General features: G+C 45.1%; 1 protein-coding gene across 1 annotated transcript in view; it reads left to right on the top strand.

Annotated features, from left to right (window-relative positions):
• LOC143764772 (carbonic anhydrase-related protein 10-like) overlaps positions 1 to 24,786 on the top strand; it is a 2,293,337-nt gene that overhangs the window by 337,905 nt on the left and 1,930,646 nt on the right. Inside the window, exon 2 of the mRNA XM_077250719.1 lies at positions 22,132 to 22,206. Within this exon, the coding sequence (XP_077106834.1) occupies positions 22,132 to 22,206 (75 nt within the window). The remainder of the gene's footprint in view (positions 1 to 22,131; positions 22,207 to 24,786) is intronic.

Consider the following 24,786-nt stretch of genomic DNA (forward strand, 5'->3'; position numbering starts at 1 on the left):
GATCTCCTGGCTCCAGAGAGAAGGCCCAATCCTGATGGTCGCCGCACAAGAAGGAAATAACAATCTTAACTTGCTGAGCGGAATCACCAGAGGAACGAGGTTTCAGAGACAGAAACAATTTACAATTATTCCTAAAATTCAGGAATTTAGATCTATCTCCAAAAAACGGCTCAGGAATAGGTATTTTTGGTTCAGACATAGGGCTATGGATAACAAAATCCTGAATGCTTTGCACCCTAGCAGCAAGCTGATCCACTCTAGAAGTCAGAGTCTGGACATTCATATCTGCAGCAGAGTTTCAGCCACTCAGAGAAAAAGGGGATGGAAGAAGCTAGGCAAACTGCAGCAAAAAAAAAAAAAAAAAAAACTCCGAACTTCTCTTTAATCCCGCTTCTGCGATGCATTAAACATTTTCTTTTGGCCTGGCATTCTGTTATGATCCCAATGGCAGAGGATCTCTGATATTCCGGCAAGATAGCAAAAATATAAATACTGCTCTAGGGAGGTGGAAACTGGGCTAACCGCATACCTGATCCTAACACAAACAACTAAAAGTAGCCGGTGAACGTGCCTACGTTGGTTCTAGACGTCTCGAGCCAGCCGGAGAACTGACTACCCCTAGAGAGAAAAAATAAGACCCCACTTGCCTCTAGAGAAATTGAACCCCAAAGATATAGAAAGCCCCCAACAAATAATAACGGTGAGGCAAGAGGAAAGCACAAATGTAGAGATGAACTAGATTCAGCAAAGTGAGGCCCAATAGTCTAAATAGCAGAAAATAGATAGTGGACTATGCGGTTAGCAGAAAACCCTACAAAAACATCCACGCTGAACATTCAAGAACCCCCACACCGACTGACGGTGTGGAGGGAGAATATCAGCCCCCTAGAGCTTCCAGCGAGTCAGAAAATCAAATGTAAAGCAAGCTGGACAAAAACACTGAATAATGCAAACGATCCAAATTGTACAAAACAGACTTAGCTTTTCTTGCATGAGGCAGACTGAAAGGAATCCGGAGAAGACCATATAGGTCTGGATACAACGATGCCAGGCAAGAGACTGAGTCCAGAGGAGACTTAAATAGGGAACACCTGCTGCTTAACGACACAGCTGGAGCTCAGACCTGCAACAAGACATGCCTAACACAATACCGTTAGTGACCACCAGAGGGAGCCCAGAAACACAGTTCACAACAGCAGACACCGTTACTAGGCCCCAACCCAAGTAGTAGGGCAACAAAAGTGTTACAGTTAAAAATACTCAATGAGAGCCTGAAGATTGAAGCTCAGACAAGGAAGCCTGGAGGAGAACACCAAGGAGGAGGAGAACACCAAGGAGCGGCAGACACCGTTACTAGGCCCCAACCCACGTAGTAGGGCAACTGCAGTGTTACATTTAAAAATACTTAATGAGAGCCTGAAGGTTGAAGCTCAGACAAGGAAACCTGGAGGAGAACACCAAGGAGGAGGAGAACACCAAGGAGCGGCAGACACCGTTACTAGGCCCCAACCCAAGTAGTAGGGCAACAAAAGTGTTGCAGTTAAAAATACTTAATGAGAGCCAGAAGGTTGAAGCTCAGACAAGGAAACCTGGAGGAGAACACCAAAGAGGAGTAGAACACCAAGGAGCGGCAGACACCGTTACTAGGCGCCAACCCAAGTAGTAGGGCAACAAAAGTATTACCGTTAAAAATTCTTAATGAGAGCCAGAAGGTTGAAGCTCAGACAAGGAAACCTGGAGGACAACACCAAGGAGGAGGAGAACACCAAGGAGCGGCAGACACCGTTACTAGACCCCAACCCAAGTAGTAGGGCAACTGCAGTGTTACATTTAAAAATACTTAATGAGAGCCTGAAGGTTGAAGCTCAGACAAGGAAACCTGGAGGAGAACACCAAGGAGGAGGAGAACACCAAGGAGGAGGAGAACACCAAGGAGCGGCAGACACCGTTACTAGGCCCCAACCCATGTAGTAGGGCAACAAAAGTGTTACAGTTAAAAATACTTAATGAGAGCCTGAAGGTTGAAGCTCAGACAAGGAAACCTGGAGGAGAACACCAAGGAGGAGGAGAACACCAAGGAGCGGCAGACACCATTACTAGGCTCCAACCCACGTAGTAGGGCAACAAAAGTGTTACAGTTAAAAATACTTAATGAGAGCCAGAAGGTTGAAGCTCAGACAAGGAAACCTGGAGGAGAACACCAAGGAGGAGGAGAACACCAAGGAGCGGCAGACACCGTTACTAGGCCCCAACCCAAGTAGTAGGGCAACAAAAGTGTTAACTAAAAAAGTTGGCTCTATGCAGTATTAAATTGGTTACAGGGGTACGCAGACAGCATTGGTGTGGTCAGTGGAGGACAATTGGAAGGAGGGACCGCAGACAGACTTCCTAGGCCTAAAATAATAAAATAGGCTCTATGCAGTTTTAAATTGGTAACAGGGGTACACAGGCAGCATTGGTGTGGTCAGTGGAGGACAATTGGAAGGAGGGACCGCAGACAGACTTTCTAGGCCCAAAATATTAAAATAGGCTCTATGCAGCTTACATTTGGCTACAGGGGTACACAGGCAGCATTGGTGAGTTCAGTGGAAAACAATTGAAAGGAGGGACCGCAGACAGACTTCCTAGGTCTAAAATAATAAAATAGGCTCTATGCAGTTTTAAATTGGTAACAAGGGTACACAGGCAGCATTGGTGTGGTCAGTGGAGGCCAATTGGAAGGAGGGACCGCAGACAGACTTCCTAGGCCTAAAATAATAAAATAGGCTCTATGCAGTTTTAAATTGGTAACAGGGGTACACAGGCAGCATTGGTGTGGTCAGTGGAGGACAATTGGAAGGAGGGACTGCAGACAGACTTCCTAGGCCTAAAATTATAAAATAGGCTCTATGCAGTTTTAAATTGGTAACAGGGGTACACAGGCAGCATTGGTGTGGTCAGTGGAGGACAATTGGAAGGAGGGACCGCAGACAGACTTCCTAGGCCTAAAATAATAAAATAGGCTCTATGCAGCTTCAATTTGGCTACAGGGGTACACAGGCAGCATTGGTGTGGTCAGTGGAGGACAATTGGAAGGAGGGACCGCAGACAGACTTCCTAGGCCCAATAGGCTCTATGCAGCTTAAATTTGGCTACAGGAGTACACAGGCAGCATTGGTGTGGTCAGCGGATGACAATTGGAAGGAGTGTCTGACACAGTAAGTACTCCGAGTCCCAAAACCTAAATTGATGTTAATGTATCCCAAACAATAACAAAACCAAAAAAAAAAAAAAAAAAGGGTGGCATACTTAGGTACAGGGGTGTGCTCCTATGCTGACTTTCAGACATTGTAATTTGGCGCAAAGTATTTATTGATGTAAAGGTAGGACAGGGCCGGGCCCTGACTATTTTAACTAGCATCATACATGTCAACAAATTGTTATTGTCTGTGCCAGGCATGGAAGGATTTCAGCGCCTAGACTAAACAGTGGTGGAGCAGCGACAGATAATTTTGCAAGTGGTAGAGCACTGTTTGACCTTGTGGGGGGACACTCTCTCCTGGCCGGCGGTACAAGCCCAGGGCTCCTCATGTTACAACGGTGTGTCTGACTTTGGGTGCGCGCCACCACCGCCAGAGACACTTCATTGTACTATGAGGGACCCAGTGCCAGTGCCGTCGACCAAAAGAGGGCACACAAACCTCTTCAGACAAACGGCACTCGGACAGGTGCTTGAAGTTGCGACAAGTGGCGAGACCACGGCCCCGTGGGGGGAGTTAGGCCATTTAGGGGGGTGTAAACATGTCGTATGCTGGACAAACAGCAGCTGCAAATTAAGAGATTGGAACAGTCAGTAACACCAGTCCCAAAGCAAGACCTTTATACAGGAAAGCTAGGTGTCAGCCAGGAAAGGTGGGGCAAAATAATTTGAAATCCATGAGTGGTACATTTTAATGAAGGTTAGATCATCAACATTTTGGGTAGCCAGACGAGTCCTTTTTTCGGTCAGTATTGAACCAGCAGCACTGAATACTCTTTCTGATAGCACACTAGCTGCTGGGCAAGCAAGCTCCTGCAATGCATATTCAGCCAATTCAGGCCAGGTGTCTATTTTGGATGCCCAGTAATCAAAGGGGAATGCCAATATGCTAAATGACTTTTTTTCATCAGTATTTACAAAAGATAATCCCATGGCAGCCAATATGACTAGTCATAAAAATTCCCAATTAAAGGTTACCTGCTTAACCCAGCAGGAAGTATGGCTGCGTCTAAAAATCACTAAAATTGACAAAGGCCCGGATGGGATACACCCCCGAGTACTGCAGGAATTAAGTACAGTCATTGATAGACCATTATTATTAATCTTTAAAGAGTCCATAATAACAGGGTCTGTACCACAGGACTGGCGTATAGCAAATGTGGTGCCAATATTCAAAAAGGGGACAAAAACTGAACTCGGAAATTATAGGCCAGTAAGTTTAACCTCTACTGTGGGTAAAATCCTGGAGGGCATTCTAAGGGATGCTATACTGGAGTATCTGAAGAGGAATAACCTCATGACACAGTATCAGCACGGGTTTACTAGGGACCGTTCATGTCAGACTAATTTGATCAGCTTCTATGAAGAGGTAAGTTCCGGACTGGACCAAGGGAGCCCAGTGGATGTAGTGTATATGGACTTTTCAAAAGCTTTTGATACGGTGCCACACAAAAGGTTGTTACATAAAATGAGAATAATGGGGATAGGGGAAAATATGTGTAAGTGGATTGAGAGCTGGCTCAGGGATAGGAAACAAAGGGTGGTTATTAATGGTGCACATTCGGACTGGGTAGCGGTTAGCAGTGGGGTACCACAGGGGTCAGTATTAGGCCCTCTTCTTTTTAACATATTTATTAATGACCTTGTAGGGGGCATTCAGAGTAGAATTTCAATATTTGCAGATGACACTAAACTCTGCAGGGTAATCAATACAGAGGAGGACAATTTTATATTACAGGATGATTTATGTAAACTAGAAGCTTGGGCTGATAAATGAGCTTTAATGGGGATAAATGTAAGGTTATGCACTTGGGTAGAAGTAATAAGATGTATAACTATGTGCTTAATTCTAAAACTCTGGGCAAAACTGTCAATGAAAAAGACCTGGGTGTATGGGTGGATGACAAACTCATATTCAGTGGCCAGTGTCAGGCAGCTGCTACAAAGGCAAATAAAATAATGGGATGCATTAAAAGAGGAATAGATGCTCATGAGGAGAACATAATTTTACCTCTATACAAGTCACTAGTTCGACCACACTTAGAATACTGTGCACAGTTCTGGTCTCCGGTGTATAAGAAAAACGTAGCTGAACTGGAGCGGGTGCAGAGAAGAGCGACCAAGGTTATTAGAGGACTGGGGGGTCTGCAATACCAAGATAGGTTATTACACTTGGGGCTATTTAGTTTGGAAAAACGAAGGCTAAGGGGTGATCGTATGTTAATGTATAAATATATGAGGGGACAGTACAAAGACCTTTCTGATGATCTTTTTAATCATAGACCGGTGACAGGGACAAGGGGGCATCCTCTACGTCTGGAGGAAAAAAGGTTTAAGCATAATAACAGACGCGGGTTCTTTACTGTAAGAGCAGTGAGACTATGGAACTCTCTGCCGTATGATGTTGTAATGAGTGAGCCATTACTTAAATTTAAGAGGGGACTGAATACCTTCCTGGAAAAGTATAATGTTACAGGGTATATACAGTATATTAGATTCTTTGATAGGGCGTTGATCCAGGGAACTAGTCTGATTGCCGTATGTGGGGTCGGGAAGGAATTTTTTTCCCCATGTTGGAGCTTACTCTTACCACATGGGGTTTTTTTGCCTTCCCTGGATCAACATGTTAGGGCATGTTGGGCTATGGGTTGAACTAGATAGACTTAAAGTCTTCCTTCAACCTTAATAACTATGTTACTATGTAATGACAGTTGAGGGAGAACATCGGTAATGGAGGAAAAATAGTTAGTAACCATACTGGACAAATGTTGTCTCCTGTCACTTTGAATGGATGCTGCTGTAACTGTCGTGTCTGCGGTCATTGCGAAATCACTCCACAACCTGGTCAGAAAACCCCTCTGTCCTACCCCACTTCTGATCTGTGCACCTCTAACACCTCTGCCCTGTTGCCCCCTGCAGCTCATGTGAGAACCATCACCGGCGCTGTGTGCTGGGAATTCCTGAATCAAACGGTCTACAAGAGTAGCTTGTTTGGTTGCCAATATCTGTTCGAGGTTCTCATGTGGCATGACATTTTGCAATTTGCCTTTATAGCGAGGATCAAGGAGGCAGGCCAACCAGTAATCGTCATCTGTCATCATTTTTATAATGCGTGGGTCCCTTTTGAGGATACGCAAGGTATAATCCGCCATGTGGGCCAATGTTCCAGTTGTCAAGTCAGCGCATATGCTGGGTTGAGGACCACTTTCTGGCAAATCAACGTCACTTGTCTCCCTCAAAAACCCTGAACCTGGCCTTGCACCGCCAGCAGTTTCTATTGCCCCCTGAGAAGCTTCCTCATCCAAAAAATAGTCATCCTCCCCATCATCCTACTCGTCCTCCTCTTCGCCCGCCACCTCGTCCTGTAGACTTCCCTGAACAGACAATGGCTGACTGTCATCAAGGCTTCCCTCCTCCTCGGCTGCAGACGCCTGTTCCTTTATGTGCGTCAAACTTTGCATCAGCAGACGCATTAGGGGGATGCTCATGCTTATTATTGCGTTGTCTGCACTAACCAGCCGTGTGCATTCCTCAAAACACTGAAGGACTTGACACAGGTCTTGGAGCTTCGACCACTGCACAGCTGACAACTCCATGTCTGCCATCCAACTGCCTGCCCGTGTATGTGTATCCTCCCACAAATACATAACAGCACGCCTCTGTTCGCACAGTCTATGAAGCATGTGCAGTGTGGAGTTCCACCTTGTTGCAACGTCGATGATTAGGCCATGCTGGGGAAGGTTCAAAGACCGCTGATGGTTCTGCATATGGCTGGAGGGTACGGGCGAACGGCGGATGTGAGAGCAAAGTCTGCGCACTTTCAGCAGCAGGTCGGGTAACCCCGGATAACTTTTCAGGAAGCACTGCACCACCAGGTTTAAGGTGTGAGCCAGGCAAGGAATGTGTTTCAGTTGTGAAAGGGCTATGGCAGCCATAAAATTCCTTCTGTTATCACTCACTACCTTGCCTGCCTCAAGATGTACAGTGCCCAGCTATGACCGAGTTTCTTGCTGCAAGAACTCGGACAGAACTTCCGCGGTGTGTCTGTTGTTGCCCAAACTCTTCATTCCCAATACAGCCTGCTGATGCTTGCAACTAGCTGTTCCATAATTGGACACCTCGTGTGCAACATTGGCAGCTGCGGATGGAGTGGTCATGCGACTGCGGTCTGTGGACGAGCTCTCGCTTCTGCTGGAAGACGAGGAGGAGGAGGGGGGAAGAATGCCTACAGCCAACTGTTTCCTAGACCGTGGGCTAGGCAGAACTGTCCCAATATTACTGTCCCCTGTAGACCCTGCATCCAACACATTAACCCAGTGTGCCGTGATGGAGACGTAATGCCCCTGGCCATGCCTACTGGTCCATGCATCTGTTGTCAGGTGCACCTTTCTACTTACAGATTGCCTGAGCTCATGGACAATGCGGTCTTTTACATGCTGGTGGAGGGCTGGGATGGCTTTTCTCAAAAAGAAGTGTCGACTGGGTAGCCCTTAGCGTGGTACAACGTATTCCATCAGGGCTTTGAAAGCTTCGGTTTCAACTAACCGGTAGGGCATCATCTCTAACGAGATTAGTCTAGCAATGTTGGCGTTCAAACCCTGTGTACGCGGATGCGAGGATGAGTACTTCCTTTTCCTAACGAGAGTCTCATGTAGGGTGAGTTAGACTGGAGAGCTGCATACGGTGGAACTAGCGGGGGTGCCGGTGGACATGGGTGACTGAGAGAGGGTTGGGGATGGTATTCTTGATGGTGCCCTACATACAGTTTTTCCGACCACGAACCTGGTGATTCCCTGACTGCTTTGGCCTTGCAACGAAATTGCAACATTACCTGCAGGTGGTGTGGTACACGGTGGGCTTACAGTGAGGGAAGGGATGTCGCCTTGCTGATTAGCTTCATTGTGAGAGGGTGCTACAACGTTAAGGGACGTTTGGTAGTTTGTCCAGGCTTGCAAGTACATGGTGGTTAAATGTCTATGCATGCAACTTGTATTTAAATTTTTAACATTCTGACCTCTGCTGAAGGTCCTTGAGCATTTCTTACAGATGACTTTGCGCTGATCATTGGGATCTTGGTTAAAAAAATTCCAGACTGCACTCTTCCTATCGGATACCTTTTCAGGCATTGCACACTGAGCTACTTTAACCTGATGGCCACACTGTCCTACAACTTGTTTTGGTTTTGCCACACGTTTTTGGCCAGATACGGGCCTGCCAGATGGAACCTTACATAGTTACATAGTTACATAGTTACATAGTTATTAAGGTTGAAGGAAGACTGTAAGTCCATCTAGTTCAACCCATAGCCTAACCTAACATGCCCTAACATGTTGATCCAGGGGAAGGCAAAAAAACCCCATGTGGCAAAGAGTAACTCCACCATGGGGAAAAAAATTCCTTCCCGACTCCACATACGGCAATCAGACTAGTTCCCTGGATCAACGCCTTATCAAGGAATCTAGTGTATATACCCTGTAACATTATACTTTTCCAGAAAGGTATCCAGTCCCCTCTTAAATTTAATTAATGAATCACTCATTACAACATCATACGGCAGAGAGTTCCATAGTCTCACTGCTCTTACAGTAAAGAATCCGCGTCTGTTATTATGCTTAAACCTTCTTTCCTCCAGACGTAGAGGATGCCCCCTTGTCCCTGTCTCAGGTCTATGATTAAAAAGATCATCAGAAAGGTCTTTGTACTGTCCCCTCATATATTTATACATTAACATACGATCACCCCTTAGCCTTCGTTTTTCCAAACTAAATAACCTATCTTGGTATTGCAGACCCCTCAGTCCTCTAATAACCTTGGTCGCTCTTCTCTGCACCCGCTCCAGTTCAGCTATGTCTTTCTTATACACCGGAGACCAGAACTGTGCACAGTATTCTAAGTGTGGTCGAACTAGTGACTTGTATAGAGGTAAAATTATGTTCTCCTCATGAGCATCTATGCCTCTTTTAATACATCCCATTATTTTATTTGCCTTTGTAGCAGCTGCCTGACACTGGCCACTGAATATGAGTTTGTCATCCACCCATACACCCAGGTCTTTTTCATTGACGGTTTTGCCCAGAGTTTTAGAATTAAGCACATAGTTATACATCTTATTACTTCTACCCAAGTGCATAACCTTACATTTATCCCCATTAAAGCTCATTTGCCATTTATAAGCCCAAGCTTCTAGTTTACATAAATCATCCTGTAATATAAAATTGTCCTCCCCTGTATTGATTACCCTGCAGAGTTTAGTGTCATCTGCAAATATTGAAATTCTACTCTGAATGCCCCCTACAAGGTCATTAATTAATATGTTAAAAAGAAGAGGGCCCAATACTGACCCCTGTGGTACCCCACTGCTAACCGTGACCCAGTCCGAGTGTGCTCCATTAATAACCACCCTTTGTTTCCTATCCCTGAGCCAGCTCTCAACCCACTTACACATATTTTCCCCTATCTCCATTACTCTCATTTTATGTAACAACCTTTTGTGTGGCACCGTATCAAAAGCTTTGGAAAAGTCCATATATACTACGTCCACTGGGTTCCCTTGGTCCAGTCCGGAACTTACCTCTTCATAGAAGCTGATCAAATTAGTCTGACATGAACGGTCCCTAGTAAACCCGTGCTGATACTGGGTCATGAGGTTATTCCTCTTCAGATACTCCAGCATAGCATCCCTTAGAATGCCCTCCAGGATTTTACCCACAGTAGAGGTTAAACTTACTGGCCTATAATTACCGAGTTCAGTTTTTGCCCCTTTTTTGAATATTGGCACCACATTTGCTATACGCCAGTCCTGTGGTACAGACCCTGTTATTATGGAGTCTTTAAAGATTAAAAATAATGGTCTATCAATGACTGTACTTAGTTCCTGCAGTACTCGGGGGTGTATCCCATCCGGGCCCGGAGATTTGTCAATTTTAGTTATTTTTAGACGCCGCTGTACTTCCTGCTGGGTTAAGCAGGTGACATTTAATGGGGATTTTTTATCACTAGTCATTTTGTCTGCCATGGGATTTTCTTTTGTAAATACTGATGAAAAAAAGTCATTTAGCATATTGGCTTTTTCCTCATCCTCATCCACCATTTCACCCAGACTATTTTTAAGGGGGCCAACACTGTCATTTTTTAGTTTCTTACTATTTATATAGTTAAAGAATATTTTGGGATTATTTTTACTCTCTCTGGCAATGAGTCTCTCTGTCTCAATCTTTGCTGCCTTGATTTGCTTTTTACAGAATGTATTTAATTTTCTGTATTTATTTAATGCCTCCTCACTACCTACTTCCTTTAATTCTCTAAATGCTTTCTTTTTGTCCCTTATTGCGCCCCTTACAGCTCTATTTAGCCATATTGGTTTCCTCCTATTTCTAGTATGTTTATTCCCATACGGTATATACTGTGCACAGGTCCTATCCAGGATGCTAATAAATGTCTCCCATTTTCTTTGTGTATTTTTGTGTCTCAGGATATCGTCCCAGTTAATTGCACCAAGATCCTCTCTCATCCATTGGAAATTTGCCCTCCTGAAGTTTAGTGTCCTTGTCACCCCCCTACTACCCATCTTATTAAAGGTTACATGAAAACTTATTATTTTGTGATCACTATTCCCCAAGTGACCCCCAACCCTTATATTTGATATGCGGTCTGGCTTGTTGGTTAATATTAGGTCTAGCAGTGCCCCCCCCACCTGTTGCGATGTTGATGCCTGCTGCGGCTCCTCCTCCTCCGCTTCAGAGCTACTGCCGCCTGCACCCTGTTCCCCCAATGGCTGCCAATCGGGGTCAACAACTGGGTCATCTATGACCTCCTCTTCTATGTTCTGTGCACCTTCCTCTGGGTCACCGTGTAAGCCGGTGCTATAGCGTTCGTGACGGGGCTCCATAGTCTCATCGGGGTCAGATTCTGGATAAGTACACTGCGAGGGCAATGTTCTGATCTGAGTCAAAGGAACAGCATAATAATCTGGCTGTGGCTGTGCATCTGTGCACTCCATGTCCGATTCATCTTGTAATGGGCATGGCCTGTTAACAATTTCCCTTTCTAACCCAGGCACGGTATGTGTAAAGAGCTCATGGAGTAACCAGTTGTGTCGCCTGACGCATCCTTCACTGTTGTTCTGGGTGAAGGACACAAGGAATCGACTTGTTCCTGACCGGGAGCATCCACTGAAGACACACTGCTCTGAAATTTGGCACTTTGGAGGCGAAAGAGCTAGAGACAGAGTCAGCAATGAAAGCCAATACTTGTTCCTGCTGCTCCGGCTTCAAAAGCGGTTTTCCTACTCCCAGAAAAGGGAGCCTTCGAGGCCTTGTGCAGCCAGACGATGACGCTGGCTCAACAACTCGAGACTTAAGGGCTATACTGCTTTTCCCACGACCACCTGATGCTCCACGACCACCACCACTACCATCATTACAAGCTGCCAATGACCGCCCATGGCCACGACCTCTTCCACCAGACTTCGTCATTCTTGGAAAAATGTTACCAAACTAACAACCGTTATGTGGTCCTGTAAAACAAGTTACAAGGTGTGCGTGAGCTTGTTGGGAATGTAAATCTCCCTTTTTTATGTGTGGGAGAATGCAGTGAAAAAGTGAAAAAAAGTTTGATTGGCAGAAAGAGGCTGGCAGATATGGCACTAACAGGATTGACGCAGATAAAAACACTGGCAATAGAAGGCACACTGCTACACAGTAGGTTTTCTGTGGCAGAAAAAAAAAAAGACAGATGCCACACACAGGACTGGCACTAATGCAGATTTGCCAGTTTTAATCTCCCACTTTTTTTTTTGTTTTACGGGAGAATTAGGAAGAAATCAGGCACACTGTTATACAGTAGGTTTTCTGTGGCAGAAAAAAAAACAGATGCCACACACAGGACTGGCACTAATGCAGATTTGACAGTCTTAATCTCCCAATTTTTTTTTTTTATGGGAGAATTAGGAAGAAATCAGGCACACTGTTATACAGTAGGTTTTCTGTGGCAGAAAAGAAAAGACAGAAGCCACACACAGGACTGGCACTAATGCAGATTTGCCAGTCTTAATCTCCCACTTTTTTTTTGTTTTATGGGAGAATTAGGAAGAAATCAGGCACACTGTTATACAGTAGGTTTTCTGTGGCAGAAAAAAAAAGACAGATGCCACACACAGGACTGGCACTAATGCAGATTTGCCAGTCTTAATCTCCCACTTTTTTTTTGTTTTATGGGAGAATTAGGAACAAATCAGGCACACTGTTATACAGTAGGATTTCTGTGGCAGAAAAAAAAATCAGATGCCACACACAGGACTGGCACTAATGCAGATTTCCCAGTCTTAATCTCCCATTTTTTTTTATGGGAGAATTAGGAAGAAATCAGGCACACTGTTATACAGTAGGTTTTCTGTGGCAGAAAAAAAAGACAGAAGCCACACACAGGACTGGCACTAATGCAGATTTGCCAGTCTTAATCTCCCACTTTTATTTTTTTTCTGGGAGAATTGTGAAGAAATCAGGCCCACTGCTACACAGTAGGTTTTCTGTGGCAGAAAAAAAAAGACAGATGCCACACACAGGACTGGCACTAATGCAGATTTGCCAGTCTTAATCTCCAACTTTCTTTTTGTTTTATGGGAGAATTAGGAAGAAATTGTATGGTGAAGAGGGTGCTCACTTAATAAGTCAGAGGTGCTCTGGAAAAATAGTATAATAAGAAAAAAATAGTAAAAAAAAATCATAAGGAAATGTGTTTCTATACACAAAATAGGGGTTCTTTTAACACAGAAACCTATGTATTTGATATATTCAGCTAACAACAATAAGGGCCACATCCTAACTGACCATGTGGTATATCCTTATAATTCTTACATACGTTGTATTGCAAAAAAAGAAAGATTTTTTTTTTTTTTTTAGGAGCTACCCTCAAAATATATCAAAATTGTATGGTGAAGAGGGTGCTCACTTAATAAGTCAGAGGTGCTCTGGAAAAATAGTATAATAAGAAAAAAACTCCGGCACACTGCTTTTCTTGAAATGAACAATTCTTTGTTTATTACTTTTTTATCATATTTTTTCAAAATATTCTTTCAAATGGTGGGATTCCATATATGAAAAAAACTTTCAACAAACTTCAGGTGGATATATATATATTCTCTCTGATGGACACATACACTTTCGGACACATACGCTTTCAACGTTTCGGCTGAAAAGCCTTTATCAAGAAATAATGTCCTTCTGTAACACATATGAAAGATTATTTAAGACAACATGATTATTTTTGCAATACAACATATGTAAGAATTATAAGGATATACCACATGGTCAGTTAGGATGTGGCCCTTATTGTTGTTAGCTGAATATATCAAATACATAGGTTTCTGTGTTAAAAGAACCCCTATTTTGTGTATAGAAACACATTTCCTTATGATTTTTTTTACTATTTTTTTCCTTTGAAGATTCTCCTCAGGTATACAAAAAGTATGTAAGGGTTGTATTATTCATACGGTGGTTGGGGATAATAAGCTAATAAGGGACATGTTATTAAATGTCTCGACATTTGAAAGTTCTTTTCTTTTTGTTTTTGTTTTGTTGTCTTAAATAATCTTTCATATGTGTTACAGAAGGACATTATTTCTTGATAAAATATGATAAAAAAGTAATAAACAAAGAATTGTTCATTTCAAGAAAAGCAGTGTGCCGGAGTTTTTTTCTTATTATACTATTTTTCCAGAGCACCTCTGACTTATTAAGTGAGCACCCTCTTCACCATACAATTTTGATATATTTTGAGGGTAGCTCCTAAAAAAAAAAAAAAAAAATCTTTCTTTTTTTGCAATACAACGTATGCAAGAATTGTAAGGATATACCACATGGTCAGTTAGGATGTGGCCCTTATTGTTGTTAGCTGAATATATCAAATACATAGGTTTCTGTGTTAAAAGAACCCCTATTTTGTGTATAGAAACACATTTCCTTATGATTTTTTTTTACTATTTTTTTCCTTTGAAGATTCTCCTCAGGTATACAAAAAGTATGTAAGGGTTGTATTATTCATACGGTGGTTGGGGATAATAAGCTAATAAGGGACATGTTATTAAATGTCTCGACATTTGAAAGTTCTTTTCTTTTTGTTTTTGTTTTGTTGTCTTAAATAATCTTTCATATGTGTTACAGAAGGACATTATTTCTTGATAAAGGCTTTTCAGCCGAAACGTTGAAAGCGTATGTGTCCGAAAGTGTATGTGTCCATCAGAGAGAATATATATATATCCACCTGAAGTTTGTTGAAAGTTTTTTTCATATATGGAATCCCACCATTTGAAAGAATATTTTGAAAAAATATGATAAAAAAGTAATAAACAAAGAATTGTTCATTTCAAGAAAAGCAGTGTGCCGGAGTTTTTTTCTTATTAGAATTAGGAAGAAATCAGGCACACTGTTATACAGTAGGTTTTCTGTGGCAGAAAAAAAAGACAGATGCCACACACAGGACTGGCACTAATGCAGATTTGCCAGTCTTAATCTCCCACTTTTTTTTGTTTTATGGGAGAATTAGGAACAAATCAGGCACACTGTTATACAGTAGGTTTTCTGTGGCAGAAAAAAAAAAAATCAGATGCCACACACAGGACTGGCACTAATGCAGATTTGCCAGTCTTAATCTCCCACTTTTTTTTTTATGGGAGAATTAGGAAGAAATCAGGCACACTGTTATACAGTAGGTTTTCTGTGGCAGAAAAAAAAGACAGAAGCCACACACAGGACTGGCACTAATGCAGATTTGCCAGTCTTAATCTCCCACTTTTTTTTTTTTTCTGGGAGAATTGTGAAGAAATCAAGCCCACTGCTACACAGTAGGTTTTCTGTGGCAGAAAAAAAAAGACAGATGCCACACACAGGACTGGCACTAATGCAGATTTGCCAGTCTTAATCTCCCACTTTCTTTTTGTTTTATGGGAGAATTAGGAACAAATCAGGCACACTGTTATACAGTAGGTTTTCTGTGGCAGAAAAAAAAGACAGATGCCACACACAGGACTGGCACTAATGCAGATTTGCCAGTCTTAATCTCCCACTTTTTTTTGTTTTATGGGAGAATTAGGAACAAATCAGGCACACTGTTATACAGTAGGTTTTCTGTGGCAGAAAAAAAAAAAACAGATGCCACACACAGGACTGGCACTAATGCAGATTTGCCAGTCTTAATCTCCCATTTTTTATTTTTTTTTTATGGGAGAATTAGGAAGAAATCAGGCACACTGTTATACAGTAGGTTTTCTGTGGCAGAAAAAAAAGACAGAAGCCACACACAGGACTGGCACTAATGCAGATTTGCCAGTCTTAATCTCCCACTTTTTTTTTGTTTTATGGGAGAATTAGGAACAAATCGGGCACACTGTTATACAGTAGGTTTTCTGTGGCAGAAAGTGGCTTGAAGAGATATAACAAAAAAAAGTACTACAATTACTATCTCCCTACAGTAATCTCAGAAAAGTGTGGCAGGCAGCAATAAAAAGGAGTGCTGCACACAAAAGTCAAAAGTGTGGACAAACAAACAAGATAGCTGTGCAGAAAGGAAGGAGCAACATGATTTGTGCTTTGAAAAAAGCAGTTGGTTTGCACAGCGGCGTACACACAGCAACGCAGCTATCAGGGAGCCTTATAACCTACAGAGCTGATGAAGAGAAATCTAGCCTCCACTGTCCCTGCAAAGAAAAGGTGGTGTTGGACAGTGGAAATTGCTACAGCACAAGCGGTTTTGGGGTCAATTTACCCTGCCTAACGCTATCCCTGCTTCTGACGAAGCGACAGCATCCTCTCCCTACGCTCAGATCAGCAGCAGTAAGATGGCGGTCGGTGGGAATGCCCCTTTATAGCCCCTGTGACGCCGCAGAAAGCAAGCCAATCACTGCCATGCCCTTCTCTAAGATGGTGGGGACCAGGACCTATGTCATCACGCTGCCCACACTCTGTGTGCACCTTCATTGGCTGAAAAATGGCGCTTTAAGTGTCATATGAAACGCGACTTTGGCGCGAAGATCGTGTACCGCATGGCCGATCCCACGCTGGGATCGGGTCGGGTTTCATGAAACCCGACTTTGCCAAAAGTCGTCGACTTATGAAAATGACCGATTCGTTTCGCTCAACCCTAGTAGTTACATAGTGGGCCCCAAGAATGATTTTCTCTGGTGGGCCTAAGGTGCTCCAGTCCGACGCTGGATATAATGGAACTAGAGCGAATACAAAAGAGGGCAACAAAATTAATAAAGTGGATATTAGCAAAATTATTATTATTTAGTCTAGAAAAAAGACGACTGAGGGGTGATCTAATAGCCATGTATAAGTATATAAGGGGACAATACACATTTCTCTCCAAGGATCTGTTTATACCAAGGAAGGTGATGGTCACAAATGGGAATTCTCTGCGTTTGGAGGAGAGAAGTGGAGCGCCCCCACACCGCCGCAGGGCCGAGGGGTACCCAGAGCCGGGCCTCTAGGTCTCAGTCCTGGGGTTGTCACGGTGGCTAGACCCAGTCCGTGGCCCTGTCCGTCAGTGGGGGACGTCCGGTGAAATAAGTGGTGATAATGGTGGTGTAGCGGTGCAGTCGTGGGGTGCAGGTCGCGGTAAATAACGAGGACACCAGGTTGCAGTCTCTTTACCTCTTTACTGGAGATCTCTGAGTCCTCAGTCCAGAACACGGTTCACCAGGCTGCGCAAGTCCGGCCGGTCCAATGGCACCTCCAGAGTTCTCTTCACAGGTGGAAATCAGTGCCTTCCTTCTTAGCGCTGTGTGTTGTAGTCCTTCCCTGCTGTGCTCACGGAAAGTACCCCACAACTGTTGTGTCTGTTTCTTAAGTTCCCTCACAACTCGATTAACTGGTCTTCTGCTAATCTTCCGTCCCTTCCTGATGTTACAGTAAGAATGGCACCCGTTTGTCAGGTAGGCCTGGAGTTCTTCCGGGACCCTAGAGACGCCCCTCTCCCGCAATTGCCCCCCAAGACTTCATAGGTGATATGTGGTAGACAGCCCGCCTGAGACTGACTGTCCTGCCGCTGTTTGGAGTATGGCTTAAAGCTGTATCTTATTCCACTCCCTCGGCGTTCCGGCCACCGGTAATGCGCCTCAGCAAGGTGCTGCCTCTTTCAACAAAACCCCTGCTGGTATTCTCCTTCTGCTTGATCTCGTTTCTCACTCAGCACAATCTATCTCGCTTCTAGTCCTTTCTTGGGCACCGCCGCTATGCTGAGCAGGCACGGTCCCATTACGTTCTTTCCAATGCCAAGCCTCTGCCAGGATCCCACCCCTGGCAGAGACCCTACTGTCTCTTCCTCCACAACACCCTCTCTCACTAGGTGTTGCTTCGTTCAATCCAGTCAGCGTTCTGTCTAACTTCCTGCCTGACCCCCAGTTTACCCACTATGGTGGGGAGTGGCCTAATGAATAGCACCCTTAGCTCCCCCCAGAGGCCCTGCTGTGAAACATATTGGTGTCTGTGATACCTGTTCAGAGGAACTCCTTCAGTGCCATCGAACGCACCATGGCTCCCCTTAGTGGCGGAGCCACAGTACTGCAACGACCAGGACTCTGGGGCGCTGCACTCCCCCCTGGTTAAACACAGTACTCCGGGACTGGGAAGAAAAACAACAATACAGATTAGCAAAAAGACATACAATTTTGTTGAGTGCAAAACAATAAGTATACTTGAACAGGCTTCCCGTTATGGGAGGTGAGGACACTTTAACGTTACAAACATAGTCAACATTGTAAACTACAGGCTATACATAACTCCTGCTACCCAACCGGGTATTCTACTCAGTGCAAATGCTGGAACAATAAATTAACATTGCCTTTAAGAAACATACACTCTTAGTTTACCAAAGGCCTTCCTATAATCACATTACAGGGCAAGGTAACTCTTCATTCTCCTACTTTTGAACCTGCAGGACTGCCTGTCCCTATGGCACCAGACCTACTGCCTCTCCTTTCTTTTACAGGACCGCCCCGTTCAGCCAGGGCCTACTGCCTTTCTCTACTATACATAGTATAGACATAACATTCCTTTCAGTTTGAGAACATGGAGCCCACTCTGCTTGGCTCCTATAAGGACTCACTCTCTAACCCCTACGGGTTCACTTTCTGTCCTTAGTAACTAACGTTCTATGGGGACGCAGGGTTTACCTTCTATCCTCACCTTCATTATTACTTTCTTTCGTTTCTAATTATGCAGAACTCTAGTCTACCTCAACAGGCTTTCCGCATCTTTCCTCTTAAAGAACATTATTCAAGTTTCACATTTCAAACATATTAAACACATATAACTTTCATGTAAAACAGTTACATTTCTTTCAGCATACATTACTGTTCGGAAACAGTATCACTTTTCAAGTTCACTTCTAACCTCCCCTTTAAGAGGAGATCAAGTCTTTCTGAGGTAGCTCTTCTTCTCAGCCTACCAGTTCATGCAAAGGTTCCGGAATGGCATCTTCGCAAAGTGTCTTTAACTAAAACCAGTAGGAAGCACCTTTAAGAAGGTGCAAACTATTTACAGGAAAGTTTGAATCATGCACAGTCCATGATCACTGCAGTTTGTGTAAAACTTCTGGAAAACAACAATAGTGACCCCGGGTCAACAAAGGGGTCACCTTTTTAAAGTTTACCCTGGACGGGTTTAGCAGCAACAGGAACAAAAGAACAAACAGTAACTATTTACATTTTCATCAAAGAACATTCAATCTTTAGAATCCCCCACGAGGCGCCACCTGGCGGGGGAACCCCTGCTGTACGGGCAGTCCGGATTCCAGGTTCACTCCCGCGGCCAGGTACACCCCATGGGTGCGGGTCTGTTGCACAACCAGATCGTGTGCGGAGATGAGGGTCTGCGTTCCCACTTCTTTCTGCGCTGGTACATCAGGAACATCGGTCACTTGAAAAGGCACTTCCTTGGCCACTACGGTGGTTGCGGGGGTCATGCGGCAGATCGCAGGTTCCGTGATCAGACAGGTGGGGGCGACCGGGGTGGTTACGGATCGGTCACACGGTGGCACTTTGGCTACAGGGGCTGGTTTCTCTTTCTTGTAGACGTTCAGAGCAAACCACCCCTTTTCCCCAAAATGCCGGGTGTAAGTAACGCTGTCCCCCGGGTAGAGGTCCCGATCGGGGTGGCCCTCTCTAAGGTGTGACTCGACATCCCGTCGGTTGACAAAGATCTCCGCGTATAGCCCCGGTTCCTTAATAAAGCCCCAGCCTCCTCGGAGCTTAAAGGTGATGACGATGCCCTGCCTGCGCGGGGCCTGGTGAGTGGTGGGGTCCTTGCGGGCCCGATCCTTGACCGCCAAATCCTTTTGATGATGAGCCTCCCGCCCAGCCTGATGTACTTTCTCCTCCTCTCGCCACCGATGTTCTAGCTGGATTTGGTATTCCTCCCAGCTTAGGGCCTGTACCATCTCCCCCTTCTGGGTCTCCACCCCGGGGAACCCCATAAGATTGGATCCGGGGTTCACCCAGCGGCACACCGTGCGCTCCGCGTGGACCTCACACAGCAAGGGAGTAGGGGTGATTGGGGCTCGCATACGGTGTTCCATGCCCGTGGCTTCCTCCCATGGTAGCAGGCGCTGGAGTCTATGGGTTCCCGGGAGAGGTGGTGCCGCTACAGGACCCACTAACACACCCTCGGCTGGCGGGGCAGGATCGGCGGACTCACCAACTGGTACGCGTTCACTTCCCGCAGCAGGTCCCGCTGGTTCTTCCGGTGAGAACTCCAATGTCCGGGAATCCCCTACCGGCTCCACCGGGTGCGGAGCCTGGACTCTCACATTCAGTTGGAGGAGCTGGTTATATAAGTCCTCCATCTCGGCTCTCAGGAATCTGGTGTTATCCACGGAGGACGGGCTGCTGGGCTCATCCGGGTAGTCGGGGGAGACTTCCACTTCAACCCCACTGTCGGGTTCGGAGCTGCTGGCCATAGCGTCCTCCACGTGGGTCACCTCCTGGTCTTTTTCCCGCTCTCTTCTTCGGGAGCGGTTTCGTTTTCTCTGCCTCTGCCCCCCATTAAGGATTAGGAGGCGGATCTCTGCTGCTGACGGACACGTCCTCACCGTGCAGAAATATTTAGAGTGGGCGGCCATTGTTGTTCGCGCTCTCCAGCTCGTCTACGCCCACTCCACGCCCCTCTTCTCTTCCTGCGCTCTCCTCAGCGCTGCAATGGCGGTGGGTTTTGGCGGCAACTGGCGTAGCACAGTCTTTGCAATAAAGTACAGTCCAAGCACAGTAAATCACAGTCTCTAGGCACACATGACCTGATGCTTCAGGCTTAAGTAGATCCTGTTCGTGACGCCAAGTTTGGAGCGCCCCCACACCGCCGCAGGGCCGAGGGGTACCCGGAGCCAGGCCTCTAGGTCTCAGTCCTGGGGTTGTCACGGTGGCTAGACCCGGTCCGTGGCCCTGTCCGTCAGTGGGGGACGTCCGGTGAAATAAGTGGTGATAATGGTGGTGTAGCGGTGCAGTCGTGGGGTGCAGGTCGCGGTAAATAACGAGGACACCAGGTTGCAGTCTCTTTACCTCTTTACTGGAGATCTCTGAGTCCTCAGTCCAGAACACGGTTCACCAGGCTGCGCAAGTCCGGCCGGTCCAATGGCACCTCCAGAGTTCTCTTCACAGGTGGAAATCAGTGCCTTCCTTCTTAGCGCTGTGTGTTGTAGTCCTTCCCTGCTGTGCTCACGGAAAGTACCCCACAACTGTTGTGTCTGTTTCTTAAGTTCCCTCACAACTCGATTAACTGGTCTTCTGCTAATCTTCCGTCCCTTCCTGATGTTACAGTAAGAACGGCACCCGTTTGTCAGGTAGGCCTGGAGTTCTTCCGGGACCCTAGAGACGCCCCTCTCCCGCAATTGCCCCCCAAGACTTCATAGGTGATATGTGGTAGACAGCCCGCCTGAGACTGACTGTCCTGCCGCTGTTTGGAGTATGGCTTAAAGCTGTATCTTATTCCACTCCCTCGGCGTTCCGGCCACCGGTAATGCGCCTCAGCAAGGTGCTGCCTCTTTCAACAAAACCCCTGCTGGTATTCTCCTTCTGCTTGATCTCGTTTCTCACTCAGCACAATCTATCTCGCTTCTAGTCCTTTCTTGGGCACCGCCGCTATGCTGAGCAGGCACGGTCCCGTTACGTTCTTTCCAATGCCAAGCCTCTGCCAGGATCCCACCCCTGGCAGAGACCCTACTGTCTCTTCCTCCACAACACCCTCTCTCACTAGGTGTTGCTTTGTTCAATCCAGTCAGCGTTCTGTCTAACTTCCTGCCTGACCCCCAGTTTACCCACTATGGTGGGGAGTGGCCTAATGAATAGCACCCTTAGCTCCCCCCAGAGGCCCTGCTGTGAAACATATTGGTGTCTGTGATACCTGTTCAGAGGAACTCCTTCAGTGCCATCGAACGCACCATGGCTCCCCTTAGTGGCGGAGCCACAGTACTGCAACGACCAGGACTCTGGGGCGCTGCAGAAGGTTTTTCCACCAACATAGAAGAGGATTCTTTACTGTTAGGGCAGTGAGAATCTGGAATTGCTTGCCTGAGGAGGTGGTGATGGCGAATTCTGTCGAGGGGTTCAAGAGAGGTCTGTATGTCTTCCTGGAGTGTAACAATATTGTATATTACATTTATTAGGTTCCTTAGAAGGATGTAGATCTGGGGATTTATTCTGACAGAATATAGGCTGAACTGGATGGACAAATGTCTTTTTACGGCCTTGCTATCTATGTTTCTATGTTACAATAATGTGATGATAAGCGCGCAATCATATCACAAAGTGTTAACAACAATAATGCTGCTTTCAGTGCCTTGTTCTCTTTCCTGTTAGTTACCTGAACTATGAGTTTATGTATCTTAAGTTTGCCTTTGTTTTTTCTTAGCACAGTTCACGCCAGCGAAGACTTATGAAGAGTGGTGGGCATACAAAGAGGCAGTCCAAGGGAGCTTTGTGCCAGGTATGAGTCTTTAATTCTTGGGTATTCATATTTTATCGTTATTAAATTCGTTTTTAACGGATTATGTAGAATATGTCGGAATCTATAGTACTTTGTATGAAATAATTATTATTGCTTTCTCTTATGCATTAAATCATATAGAGTTATAATAAAATTCTGAGATTTTTCATAAATGCAAAAATGGCACGATCTGAGTTTTGGGGGTGTTTGGTCAGTGTTTTACTTTCAATATCAATCTTTTATCTGTTATTTTCCCATCTAATAGGTGAATAAATGCATAAATTACAAAGCTTCTCCTATCCTTTGCCTTGTTAGCTGGGGGCAGCATATGGACTGCACACGGCTATCTGTGATTTTCATGGACCTTTAAACCGGTTTTGAATGATTTTTATCTGTGATACCCATAAATGATGAACATGTCTCCATAATTTTTCTTCAGACACATGGGCTGCAAAAAAACCATGGACATGTAAACAGCTCTATAGATCATAATGGGTACATGTTTTATTCGACAAAATTATTGGTAGAACATGTACATGACTTCAGGGCGTCTGAATAAGGCCTAATAACATTAGTTGGAGGTTTTAGGTGTTATTGATGCTATTTCTGTGAAAGACAAGAAATCTCAATGTTTCAAGAAAGATTAATCTGTTGCTAAACGGACTCTTCTTATTCATTTCAATTGCTTCAGGAGGAAATGTCTCCTAAACCTAAAAAACTTTGAAAACTGCTTTAGGAAGCAAAAAAAAATGCCTCCAGAAAATTCCCCAAACAAGGGCTTCCTAGAGCGGTTTCTACTAGCACATAACCTAACATCTGTGCTCTTAAATGAACCTCCTTTCCCCTTTCTTCATTTATTAAAATAACCAGTTTACAGTTTTTGCATGCAGTGTAATGTTGACAAATTTGGGAACATAGAGCAGGTTATAATTCTAATTATGTGTCCCTATTTAAATGCATACACTGGAAAACAAATTAGTTATTCTGTTCTGCAGTAGAAGAAGAGATACCAAATCCAATCTGAGGTTGTTTATTCATCAGCGCATTTTGAAGTCTACTACTTCATCAAGACAACCATGATCATGATTGTGGTTTGTCCCGATGAAGAGGTAGTAAACCTCTAAATGCTCTGATGAATACGCCACCTCAATTGTGAGGTAAAACATTTCCCTGCCTGTTTTTACACAATATATACACGAGGGAAAGAATAACCCTGTGACCCTGTGCTGTAATATCTGTATACTCTTTTGCTTCCTCCCCTGCCCAGTAGCTGTGGTAAGATCAGACCATGTTCCTGCATCGTCAGACACAGCCATCACAAAGTACATAGCAGGGGCAAATTTATAAGATTATCCCAGCACAGGAACAAATCCAATTGTGGAAATTACTATTCCAAGATCTGTTGATTAAAATGAACTTTTGTTTGTGGGAAAACCCATTTAAGGACTTGGAGTCACAGATATTCTATCTAAATAAACAGCGTGCAAAACTGAGACTCTCACAATATGGAAAGGACTTTGCTACTCACTGAGCAGATGCTCGCTGGGGTACGTGTTGGGAAGGATGCTAGCATGGAAGGTGCAGAACAATGTGGCAAATAGCTGGGTGACAGACAATGTTTAGACTGGCCTGCGGCTTCTCCAACCTGAGCGTGACAGCTGCATTGAAATAGATACCATTATACTAAGCTCAGAAGAGCCACCGGACAGTCTGAGCATTTCCTTGTGATCCCTATTCCACTTATGCGACCTCCTGATTCTTCCTTAGAGCAAGGAGTAGATGCAGGGTCATAAAGGATAGTGCTGATCTGGCACACCTCAACACATTTGCTAAGTTATACAAAAGAAGAAACACACTGGCGCTCCTAAGATAAACAAGATGGAAAGCTGCTGGTGCCTAGACAGCCACTGTGCTAAATCTGTCGCGTAATGTGGAGGATTGTAAAATAGATAAGGACACCGCGCTAACCAGCTGGAAACGTACAATAGGATCAAAGTGCCTAAAGAATGAGAAACCTGAGAATGGATACACAGGAGCTGCTAATAGGCAGCTAACAACAATGAGGAAGCGGCTCCGTCCCTACAATAACACTGCTAGTCACAGCTCCACAAATGAAGATAAGCAAATGCCAGACCGCCGTTGCCAGCAATCACCGACCGCCCAATGACTTATTGCCTATGGTAGGTGCAACGCTGTTAGACCGGCACACGTGGGCTGCGAGAATACCGCTAGGCAGAGCGGTGGAGTAGGGGGGCGTGTAGTAAGGGTGACGTCACCAGGATGGAAAAGGGGGAAAGAGCAGAGGACGGGTGATCCCTATCGGCACCCGTCCTCTGCTCGTCACCCTTACTACACGCCCCCCTACTCCACCGCTCTGCCTAGCGGTATTCTCGCAGCCCACGTGTGCCGGTCTAACAGCGTTCCAGGCGTGTGTAAGCAGAGCACTAGCTAGGGAGGACGCTCCCGAACCAGTGAGTGCTTCTGCCGTCCGTCATCACCGTCTGGACCTTCCTGCTCCGGACATACAGCTGGCAGCTGCCCCTGCTCCTATCCACACCAGCACTACGCTAGCACCTGCTA

Source organism: Ranitomeya variabilis, chromosome 4, assembly GCF_051348905.1.
Source record: "Ranitomeya variabilis isolate aRanVar5 chromosome 4, aRanVar5.hap1, whole genome shotgun sequence".
NCBI classification, from domain to species: Eukaryota; Metazoa; Chordata; class Amphibia; order Anura; family Dendrobatidae; genus Ranitomeya; species Ranitomeya variabilis.